Below are 12,208 nucleotides of genomic sequence, written 5' to 3'. Positions count from 1 at the left end.
CCCTTACCCTCCCCTTCCTATCCCTTCCCTCCACCAGGCTATTTTTGTGGTATACTGAGCTCCCAAAGCAAACTGAGGGAAAGGGAAAAGGAGTGAGGTGAGCAGTGTCTGAGACCTTACTTTGCAGATGTAATGCGTACACCCTATTCAGAAAATACAGTGCGTATGTGGGTCAATGATCCCTGCAGATTTTTATTATTTATAGCCATTTCTATAAATACAGGATTTCACACAGCAGGGTTCACACAGTGCCGTGTTTCTTGCAAACTGAAATGTTTTTGTCTGTGCTATGGTCCGGAGGTAGCAAGTGCCAGTTTAAAGGTGAAGATGGAAATGAAAGAAAGCAGTGCACGTGCAATGGTGACCCTGCCACAAAGCAGACTGTCGAGCTGGGAAAACCCTGTAGTGACTCTAGCAGAGGATGAGGCTTGCAGTGCTATTTCTGGTTTTGATGCCCAAGGGATTTTTCTTCCTTTCTGCGTTTCTGTGCATGCATGTGCATGAGACATAGGTGCTTCCCTGTGCTGTGACTGATGACAGCTGTGTGGGTGGGAACGTGTGATCACAGAACAAACTTCCTGCATCTTCCCTGCCATGTACTTCCAAGCACAGAGCCACTCTTTTGGTCGTTTGCTGCCACTGAGAGCTCCTTCACAGTCGTGAAGGGTGTTGGGTTCCTTCCCCCCACAGTGAGCACTGGTACTTACTGGGTAGGCTTCCACAGGGCAAGTGCTGTACACCCCTATCAGTTGTTAGGCAAACATCTGCAGCTGGAATGTGTGGCATGTTGCTCTGATTTGCCAGTTCTCAACCTTGCATAGCAACACACATGTGAAATACTGAAATGCAGTCTTTCTGTTACTGTTAACATTCAAAAATCTTGGTTTGATGTGAGCAGTAAAATTCTTGGAAAGCGGTGTTTTGTGGATAAAATAGATCCTGGTTCTTTCCCCCATCCCCCAAACTGGCATCCAGACCCTTTCCCCCACCCCCCATGTGTAGTTTGGCTTCCTTTGTTTTGCTGCCTCATACCAAAAGCACAGCAAACAACTGAGATGTGTGCTGGGTGCTCAAGGACAAAGAATGTTTTAAATGGTCACAGTTTGTTTTATGCAGCCACACAGGATGGTACATTTTGGAAGGAGCACTGGGATGGTGCATCACAAGATACTGAATATGACATGACACTGGTTGCAGTTTAAGTGCCTGGTATGGGAAAGCATTTACTCAAATATTCTAAAAACAGAACTCTTAGACAAGAATGAGTATAAGGCATCATGCTGCGTTATTGCTAAATGTGTGTTTTTATTTAATTCAAACTAGAAAGTAAACCTGCAAAGAATTCAAGCATCAGAGCATGTGCATACAAGCACTGGGGAACAGTTTGCAGGATCAGAACTTCAGCCTGCTCTGGATAATAATCCCTCAGGAGAAGAAAGAGAAAACGCATTTTTTTAGATATAACTCTCCTTTTCTTAATATTTCTTTTAGCAAATAGTGTTGGCGGTTGGACTCTAAGCATGTGATTAAACTGTTAAAAAATCAAGATATTTAAGGATTAGTTACTGAATTAAATCCTCTTACATGCAGTGTGCTCTGTTGCCCTGTGTAGAGTATAATGTCATGACTGATAATTTCTGTTTTCTTTTCTAGTACAAGGATGCATTTATGAAAGCAAACCCAGGGTACAAGTGGTGCCCCACAACCAACAAACCTGTGAAAACCCAGGCATCCAGTGTTACAAACAGGAAAAAGCTATGGGCCATTGCATCAGACTCTGCAAAAGACTTACCGAGCCCAAGGAAAGTAACCAAAAGTGAAGAAATGCCACAACTTAACTTTGGGATGGCAGGTGAGATTTCCATCCGTGGTTCTCAGCTAGTACCTCAGTAGTATCCTCACTTTGTCTGGGGATGTAGTTTTGAAACTAAATTGGGATACCTGTTTTCTTTACTACACATAGTACTGTAGTGTCTCAGATGAAGTTACCAAAACTGTAGTCAAACCTCTGTGTAACAGTTTTCTAAAATTTTCTGTACTGCATTATTTATTTTCAAGAGGCAAGTCCAGATTTGAGGCATCCTAACTCATACCCCCTGTAGGGCGCAGATTTGATGGGTTTTTGATTCCAGCTTATCTGCTGTTAGAGACTTCCATTCTCTGGTAGAAAAGGAAAAAAAAAGTGCTGATTGTGTGTGTTCTGTTTCTCTGCCATAGAATGCTCTGCTCTTTTTAGTAATTTACCGTTTGAAAAAGTAATTTATGAGTGTCTCAAGTTGGATATGTTAATATTCTTGTGTACCAATGGGGCTAACACTTTTGTATTAAAATCAAGAGAAGCATAATTTAATTTCACTTAAATGTGCTCTTTTGTCCATTATATCTCAGAAGACCAAATTCTAAACTTCTAAACATTTGAAGGGAAAAAAAAAAAGAAATATATGAAGAAGTGTAGGTGGAGTGCCTGAACTAGTGAAAAGCAGATAATCTCTCACTGATATCCATAAATAGCAGAACTGTTGTAATCATGACCTTGAAATACAGGAACATTAATGTTAAATACTGGCAGCTTAAGAACTTAGCAGTCAAGGTTTAAAAAAAAAAAATCTCTGCAATTCTTTTTTCCCTTTTTATGTTTTGTTTTGTTTGAATGTTTGGGTTTTTTTGGGGTTTTTGGGGGTTTTTTTTGGTTGGTTTGGTTTGGTTGGTTTTGGTGGTTTTGTTTGTTTTTCTTGCTCGTTTAAAGTTTCAGATGCATCAGTATTTGCAAAATTAGAAACTTTATCATATCCTACCTGGTTTATGACAGGTGTGTAGCAGACAGGACTTCTCTGCTTGGAGAGATTGTGAGCTGGAGAGTAGAAAATGGATTTATGGAACAAGTGTAAAAGAAAGAAAAGGGATAAAGACACATGCATACTTTAGTATACCAGTATGAAAATTCCTGTAATGAAATTTCTTCTGGCTCTTAAGGCACTGTGAAATGTGATCAAAATAAAAGTGTTTCATTCTGCGTTGTTCTGGTCTATGGGAGAGCAGTTCCAAAAATCACAAGCCCCTTCAGACCATTCTGCTTTTGCTTTTAGAGGAGTCATTTCTATGCTCCTTAAGTATTTATTGACTTAACATAAAGAACAGGTAACAAGCTTTGATCCGCCTCTCATCCATCCCTCACTGCTCCTACTGGGCTATCCTGATGTCAAGATTTTGAGTACAGAGGTCTCAAGTCAACACCTGTTAGAGCAGGGGACAGAGAAATTAGGAATTAATTAGAAATTAATCCATTGTTTTATATATAGAGCCATTAATTTCTGAAGAAAGTCCTTTATAAAGTGTTGCCTGTGATGGTTTTTTGGTTTTTTCCCTGCAGGCTGAGACAATGAGCATAGTATTTCATAAGGATCTTGGTCCAATCCTCATGCCAGCGAAGGCTGGTAATATCTTGGTTATGAGAATAGCTCACAGAATAAAGACAGCTTCTTACAGAGATGTTAGCAGCATCCACATCATGACAAGTGTGCCATGCCAGATGGATTACTGCTTTGTCAACTATATACTGGTTCATGTTAAATATGTTTATTGTGCTCTTCTCTTCTCGCTTGACTTCACATGATAGTTCAATTCAGCTCTCACTCTTCTACCCAGTACAATCTCTTTAAAAGCCAGGCTGTATGATGAACTAGCAGATGAACTGAAATGTAGCTAAACCACCTCAAAAGCCTTTGAAATGCCACTGATTCACTCGTATCTTCAAGGCAGGTAACTTCCTTAGGACAGGGTTTATACAATTCCAGAATCATGCCAGGAAATCTGTTTCATTTATTGGTCACTTCTAATCATGTATTGATTGATTTTTGTGTATTTCATTTCAATTTGGAAAATCTAATATGTAGAGAGTAAGATCTTTGTTTTTCTAAGTCCCACACAGGCTGTTTCTGTCCTTTTTTTGGCTTTACAAGAATAACCATGACACATTTAAGTCTGTCATGCTGACCTACTATTATGTCAAGAAGCTGAGGTGTGGCAGCAGCATTGGGCTTCTGACCTGCAGGCCCACTAGTGGTGTCCTTGATCATCCATCCTGGGAGCTGTAACTGAGCATGTTTTTCTCATGATATGGCTCACCTGTGTAGGGTGTAGGGTAAGAACACTGCTGTTTGCAAAAGCTTTGCCATACAAACACATGAGATTCCCAGTACTTGCATATTTTTGATTCAGACAAAAACCATTCATGCCTTTTTAATGAGGCAAAGGCTGGAAGAAAGACACTTCTGGTGTAGGCTATATCCCTATAGAAACACAGTTTCTGTTTTTAGAAAGAATCTCAATTGTGCACCCAGCTAAGAGTTGGTTGAAGCTGGTTCCTGCTGGCCTTCCTGCTTAGTACTTCCTCAGTTTGTTGTTTCCTCTGACTGAGAAATGGCTATGGTGAACAAGCCAGCCTGCTGAGTCTGTAACCAACCCAGTACTAACAAAGTATGTCATTCCCAAACAGAGAGATGGTTTTAAGTTTCTTCAATATGAAAAGCTGTTGAGAAAGTCACGAATTGCCTGCCATTCTGCAAGTCAGATGTGTGTGCTATTTCCCCAGTACTGTTGATATAAAAATAAATTCTGTAAAATACCCCTTAAAATTCTTCTTCATACCAGTAAGCTACTAGTGCCAGAAGAGAAACATTATTGTGCTGAGAAGGCACTGTAAGCATATGGCAGTGTTTGGATATGTACATTTTGTCTTCCCTTAGGTGAAGTTATTTTGTAATTGGAAACCTTAGTGGAAGGATTTCTTTTTTTATCGTTTTTATCGTGAGCAGATATCTAAGCACCGATCCTCTGCTACAGATGCAGCCTAAGTATTAAGTTGTTTAAGCATCCCATCACATTAAACTTCTATTTCCAATTCATCTTTCATTTTTTCCTTCCTCTTTATTTTTTATGTTTAAATAAACAGTTTAAGTATTTGCTTACTTGGGGAGAAAAATATTAAAACGTACTTCTATCTTTGTTCTCTTATGATAAGCTACTTAATTGAAAGGCAGAAAACTAGAACTACCATGAAAATATTCAGAAGCAAGGCAAGAATTTTACAGTCATAGACTAGGTGTTCTTGAGATGGCCAAAACTGGGGAGGGGGAAAAGGACCAACAGGTAACGAAAATGAAGCACTAAAGAGCAGCTGGGAGTCATCAAAGTAATGCAGGCATAAGAAAGTGCTATACTGCAGTTTGTCAGGCAGAGTGTTTTCAGGAGACCCTTCCTCTGATGTGGTTGTGCTGCTGGTCATCCGTATGCAAGGAGGATGAACCACACGTGGAGTAAGTGCAGAGGAGAGCTCTAGGAATTGCTGAAATGATGGGAGATGGATGTGCTTGATGACATCAGGAGATGTTGAATTTTTTAGACCAGGAAAACAAATGGAAAGAAGAGTAGGACAAGTCCTGTAAATGCAGAAAAGGGAGATACTATTTAGGGAAACAGTTACTAATCTTAGAGATGCGAGTACCAGAAAAAACATGTACTACCCGGCCCTGAGTATATTTAAACTAAAACCTGGAAGAAAGACCTTAGTGCTTAGAAGATTTGAATCCTGCAAATGCTTTCCAAAGGGAGTAAATAAACTAAAAGCAAGCAGCCAAGGCCTTACTGTTTAATACGGGACTCAGTAAGTTTATGGTGAGCCTGGAGATCTCTTCCAATCTCTGCTTCCTCCAAATTAACTGCCTGCTCAGGCGTTCTCTTTCAAGATACATGTTCATTTTTCACTTCCTAATTGCTCTGATGTCCTCTGGTTTGAAGGACTGAGTGGTTTCTGATCAGCTGCTTGGATGGCAAAAAGTGCTGTTGCTGACAGGATCACTTCACTTATGAATTGTGCTTAGGTCCTTACTGGCCCTTCATATTTTCTGTATCTCTTCTTGTTACTAGATGCTACACTTTTGGTAGTGCCTTGTCTCTTCAAAGAAGTGTGATTTTCTTTTCCCCTTTTTTAGCTAAGAAGGCAAACTTTCTCAAAAAAACCAAAACACCCCCCACATGTGTTCTATGTGTTTATTATGGTGAAGGAAAAAGTTAATTCCAGTTGAATATTGGGTTTGAAGCTAGGTGCTATTCAGAAAGCCTGTTTAATGTTATTTAATAATAAGCCACCCTTCTATCCATGAGGTAGTAAATGAGCTGGCTTATTTACATTGTTTTCCTCTGTTTATATTTAATGCCATTCTAAAAGACTATTGAAAAAACTTACCTTGGGAACGTCAGTGAGAGATGCTGTGTGCAGGAAAACTTTGGGGGGCAGCATCTGTGGTATTGAATTGAACAGCATCAATGAGTATTTCCATTAATTGAATGGTGATCATGTGTAGCACTAAACTGTTTGGAGGTTTACAGGTACAGGTTTTGCCCACATCAGCTGAAAAGATCAAAATATTCCACTCACATTGTGGCTGTTGTATGAGACATTTGGCCACTGTCTGTCTCCCTGTCTCTACATGACACTGTTAAATCAGGCACCTGCGTTGCTCCCAAGGCATTCTCCCAAAATCAGACAATTCGTCTTCATAGTGATGAAGAGCAACCACTGCTCTGAGTGGAAAAGCTACTCCATGAGTAATGCAGTGTCAGAGTTTATTGCTTTCACTTCTTGTCATTCTCTGAGCTCCTGAGGTGCAGGAAGGCTGGAGGGGAAAAGCTGTCAGTATCAAATACTTTGGAGAAAGAACATTTATGTCTCCATTTTACATTCCTCAATTATATATTGTATTGGCAGGGCAGCAAGTAGGCAGGCAGCTTGCCTGACCACTGCTTGTGCTTTTCTGGCTTCATGTTTCAGAGCTGTCAGGCTGGCACTTGTCACCACTAAATACAGCTCTAAATTAAAGAGAAATGAAAATAGAAATTTTGCTTCAGAGCTTGATCATGTTGTCTTGTTCCATCCTTTTATTTGTTCAGTCGCCAGGGAAGGAACCACTGCCTTGTTAGGAGCATCCACCAGCTTATAAACCTGTGCATTATTAGAACATCTTTGTGTATATTTATGTATGAGATCATTACAGTTGCTGTTTTAAAGATATTCATCTCTGCAGTACGTAAAACCTTTGGCAGTAGAATTGTAAATCCATGCAATGGGGTGTTAAGCACACAAATCCAATTAAATCCTTCAAACAGCTTTGAAAGCCTTCCCAGAGGGTATAGAAATGGTTATTTGTGATTCTCTTGAACTGCCTTTTATGGCAGCTTGCTGAGAGTATCTGTGACAAGTAGTCTTCTGGGGCTTTAGTGGTGCAAGTGGTAGGTTTTTTAAACAAGCAAATGAATCAACCCAAGACTCTGTTTTACTCTTTTAACAGATCCTACACAAATGGGAGGCCTGAGTATGCTGCTTCTAGCAGGGGAACATGCACTTACTGCACAAGAGGTAAGGAACTCTCTTCTCTCCCTTACCACGAGCTCTCAGTTTAAAGAGCTTGTCAGAGGAGTGTTTGACCAGTAGGGAATGAAAGTTAAGACACATCTCAGGTAGCCTCTGCTGGGAATGAAGTGAGTCTTGTATCCCAGCTGTGAATGTAGAGGTTGAGCACAGTTCAGTATTAACTCTGCTGGTACTTAAGAACACCAGTCAAGCTTGCCCCATGAAGTGACATTATCAGAGGCAAAAAGGTTGAAATACAGTGGCTGTGTTAACAAACAGGTGGTTTGCAAGCTTTTCTGGGCAATGATTTGATATGCTTCTGCAATGCCTCACACAACTGTGACCTTGGCACTAAGAGATAAATGAATAAATAATTTTCTACGAAGTCATTATCATTGTATGTGCGTTCTGAAACAGGCAAGTGCTAACAGGTAACTGAAGTATTGCAGTCTGCTCCTATTCACTAAGTCCTTATGTCTAAAAAGAAGTTTGTAGTTCAATTGCCATCACAAACGTGTTCAATGTTTTTACAAAGGAGTCTAGTAAGTGTTTGTGCATATCTCCAGTAGCGCAGAGGTCTCTGGTCTTTCTGATTATTAATATTATCTGGTTTTCAGGCCAACTTTGAAAATTATTCAAAAGGTGTCATCTTTGTTGGGTGTAATAAGTAGTCACTGCCATAAATCTGTAGCTCTAGGAAAGAGCTGTCTCTCTTGTTGTTTTTATTGGGACGAAAAGTAATAATTAACTTAATCTATATGTGTAGTGTTTTTGAGATGTATTGCTTCTGTACTGCCAGGACTCCTCAATGCTTTGCAGACCAGTTTTAGCCATGGAAGCTTTGTGCTGTGCTGCAGCGTGAAAAATAAGAAACACTCCAGCCAAGTTGACAGAGAAGTGAAAAGAAATACATTATTTTGTGCTAAAATTATACTGTCCTCTACTTCTCAAACTTGTAATCTCAGCTTGGAGCACAGAAGCTGCTTTTACTATGCTGTTACAGTTAAATGTGAGGGAAAGTATGTTGTAGTCACAGATACTGCATTCCTTTAAAAAAGGTCTTTGCTGTAACCTTGAGAGCTGAGGTGTCTTGATTTTACAAGAGCCTCAGTAATATGATTTCAGATGACAGTGTAAGAGTAAAATCTACATGTAGATTTAGAGTTAAATCAAAAAGCATGTTGTGTGACTGTTTTAGTGCATGGAAGTTCTTTTAATCAGAACTTCTTTATTTTGAGCAAAAGACACTCTTCCCATGTGCCTTGATAAATCTCGTTTTTCCTGATAGAATCGTGCAATACGACTTGTGATGAAGTATTCACTTTATGTATAAACTACACTCTACTCTTCTGGGCCTGTAGGCTTCTTTTGAAACCTGGCCCTCTACATCAAAGAAGCAAGCTGTGTAATCTGCTTTCCCCTAAAATGTAGAGCAAAATAATTGTCATAAATACAGCCCAGACAGAACTAATTGGAGGATTGTTAGGATCGCGATGAGCCATAGTTTAACCTTTACATAGTTAACATAAGTAACATAGTTAACTTACTAATGAGTTACCATATTTTAATTGTCTTAGCCTATCTGACAGGTGGTTAAGGGACAGAACACTTTCCCAGGAAACTGCACATCTCTGATGTGTTTTGAGGATCCCCTTTGTAAAATACCTCCTCCAGATCAATTGGGATGATTGGTATTCTCAGAGGGACCCGAAGGAACTGAGTTCACTCCCTCCTTACTGCGTGTTAGCAGTAGTCAGTCTCCAGCTGTGTGTCCAGGTGCTGAGAGGCTTTCTCAGTTTTTTTTGTGTGGCAGCCCTGGTGTGTCTTCCATTTTTCCCTTAGTTCTGTATGTTTCAGTGGTGAATAGATACAGAGCAAATATTTCTTAGGCATGTGTTTCTTAAATGCAGTAATGATCCTATACCTATTTAGACTCTAACTGACCAGCTCTTCTGCCTTCCCACCCTCAGGCATGCAGACAGAGGAGATGTAAGGTGGTCATCTTTGCATGCCATTAGGAGAATCTATGGTTGGGTTTCCATGCACTTAAACCAGCATCTGGGAGGTTAGCAGAGCATGCTAGGAGGTGATACGGCAGACTCAGAAAGCAGCTCGAGAATTCATTGTAGAGCTGGGAAGCTGCTTTGCTCTTCAGTGGAGAGGAGTCAGTTGTGTTGTATTAGAGTTAATATCCACATGGGAGAGAATATGGTGTACAGAGGTGACTCCAGAAGTGTGATTAGTGGAAGAGGTTCAGAAGTTGCTTTCTTATGGAGAATATATGTATTGTTTTTATTATATGCATGTGAGTATATAAATACACGTTGTACTTCTAAAACCTTGGCATTTCTATTTTTTAAAAAAGGACAGACACAGTGTCATATTTTAAAGAATGCTATAAACTATAATATGTAGTCTAAATTTTTACATAAATTATAACTTGTAGTCTAGATCATTAAAGTGTGTGTCTAACTTAGGATACATGGACACATATATGGTTCTTAAACTGGGGATGTGCCAGACATAGGATTATCTGTCAACGTGCATATTGGTTGCTGTGCTTATGTGTGATTATGCAGCCTTGGCTTGCCTTGTGAGCACAGGTCTTACATACTCTTACAATCTCAGTTGTTAAAGGAGGGGAGAGCAGCATTGGCACAGTGTTGCTCAGCACTTGAGAGAGGATGAAGGACATTGTACTTAGAGGTCTGCTAGTCCAATGAAAAGTATTCAGCACCTGGTGTTGTTCTGCCAAGTGTATGTTAAATGAATAGATAGGAGTTTTTAAAGTGAGGTATTTAATCTTCAAGCTGCCAGAAGCAAGATGTCAGGTTACCAAGTGACCTGCTAGCAGGGGGATGGGAAGAGGCACAACAGTGATACTTAAAAAATTGTTTTGAGGCTTCAGTTGCCATCTCTGTTGCCAGTATGTTCCTATTTTTGCAAATGTTTGTGATGCCAGAAAAAACCTCTCTGGTCTAACAGAACTGAGTGTTGGTAGGTGATAGATCTCTAGGCAGCAGCTGCAGTTAACCAAGCAGATAGGCAAGAGAAGCTACAGACCTTACAGCAGCCAGCAAAGGACGTGAATACGCAGGGAGTTTCCCCCTGCATTTGGATGCTTTCATCAGTTACTCAAGACAGTGGTGTATGAGCATATTTTATTGAACACCTGAGCAGAGATGCCGGCCGGGTCTGCTCCAGCTGCTGGGGGTTTTTTTTGCCAGGCAAAGCCTGGTCCTCGCTGCAGGTTCTTTGGCAGCGAGGCTGCAGCCGGGTGAGCAGCGCTCCTTGCTCGCCCATTCGCCTCCCGGCTCATCTCCTTATCACCCATCAGGCCCTTTCCTTGCCTTACAGCAGCACCTAGTGGACTCTCTGTAGGTTACTGCCCAGAAATCCCGAAATCCGGAGCATCCTCCCGAGCCTGCCTGTCTTCCAGCGCCAACACCTCGCAGCGCTCAGAGTGGCTGTCCCAGGGTTTGCCTCCACCCTTGTTTCTGTGATCGTTTTAGAGCAAGTTAGGGTAACCTGCAGGGAAAGGAATGCCTCTGGTTTCCTTCTTCTTGAGAACAAAAGGCCATCTTGCATGTGATGCAGGGTCTGTGCAAAGTGTGAATCAGAAGTGAAAAATCTCTCAGTGCAGCTTGAAGGAAGGCTGGGAGGAACAAACAGGAGAAGTGGGATGTTGTAGACATTTTATTAGGGAGGAAATGAGATGTACAAAATGACAGTATCTGTGCATCTCTTCCCTCTGGTAATTATTTTAATGTTTTGATCAGGTTCAGCCTGGCAAAGGTTAGAAGTCCTGAAGATGAGAAGTTTCCCACGGGTCAAGAATGTTTGGGAAGGAGCAGAGTAGAAGAAACAAGCTCAAATTAATGCTCTGCCAAATAAAGGCAACAGCACTAAGTTTTTTAAGAGTAGCAGGAATCGATAGGAAAAACACGGTGGTTTCCACCACAAGATCTCCACAGAGTTACTGAGCACCAGCAATCTGTCCTCTACACACGAAACTGTGGAGAACTGGGCTTCACACCTTTCACAGCTCCCACAGCAAGTGGTTCTTGTAGCAGCAGGTGTACAAGCTGTGCCCTGCCCCCAGCATGTGGCCTCCAAGACAGCAGGAAGGCTCATCCTCAGTGTCTGGCAGCAGCTGTGTCACAGAGGCTGAGCTGGGGTGGCGCCTCTTGGAAGGTCACAAGAATCCCACCGGTGCAGTGGCCTAAAATAACCAAATGAGTGCTCAGATGTGCAAGCAGCAACCTTACATATTTATTGCACATTATTTATTACACATTTACATTATTTACACATTTATTACGACATTACACCCCTGCAGCAGAGTCTCAGGGCTTCAGAGATGGGTCACTCAAAAGCAGCAAGATGCTTTCCTGGTATAGTCCAGACTACTGTTGAGACACAGACATCTTAAACAGAAACATGGTGGAAGTCAGTAATAAACATTACACCAGTGAAAACAGTAGCACAACCTAGTAAAAAGGCAGAAGAGAGTAATTAAAAACCCATTCTTTGTGGCCCTTTGGGTTATTGTATTCCCACAGTACACCGATAAAACATCCTGCTCAGTGTTTAATAATTATGGTGGAAATATAGATCACTGTTGCTGCTTGGTTTTGTGGCAGGGAAGAAACAAGTTGGTTTGTAATGTAAGCAAATTGTCACATTGATATATTTCCCCTTGGCCTGTGGGTTGCTACACTTGGATTTAGTGTTTCCAGGGGAGCGTGGGTAGCAGATTCCTGAAAGCAAATGCTGCTGTTGCTATTGCAGTGCTCCAGG

At 41.0% G+C, this 12,208-nt stretch overlaps 2 protein-coding genes across 9 annotated transcripts in view; one reads left to right on the top strand and one right to left on the bottom strand.

Moving 5' to 3' along the window:
* The window catches only part of MYH15 (myosin heavy chain 15), a 468,786-nt gene that overhangs the window by 278,821 nt on the left and 177,757 nt on the right, over positions 1 to 12,208 (bottom strand). The window lies entirely within an intron of this gene.
* The window catches only part of BBX (BBX high mobility group box domain containing), a 139,695-nt gene that overhangs the window by 81,927 nt on the left and 45,560 nt on the right, over positions 1 to 12,208 (top strand). For all 8 annotated transcript variants that reach the window (XM_066340676.1, XM_066340675.1, XM_066340677.1 and 5 more), the window contains 2 exons: positions 1,654 to 1,852; positions 7,347 to 7,414. In XM_066340676.1, coding sequence (XP_066196773.1) covers positions 1,654 to 1,852; positions 7,347 to 7,414 — 267 coding nt within the window. The remainder of the gene's footprint in view (positions 1 to 1,653; positions 1,853 to 7,346; positions 7,415 to 12,208) is intronic.

The sequence above is a fragment of the Sylvia atricapilla genome, chromosome 2 (genome assembly GCF_009819655.1).
Source record: "Sylvia atricapilla isolate bSylAtr1 chromosome 2, bSylAtr1.pri, whole genome shotgun sequence".
Classification (NCBI taxonomy): Eukaryota; Metazoa; Chordata; class Aves; order Passeriformes; family Sylviidae; genus Sylvia; species Sylvia atricapilla.
This window is presented reverse-complemented; position numbering and strand designations above follow the sequence as displayed.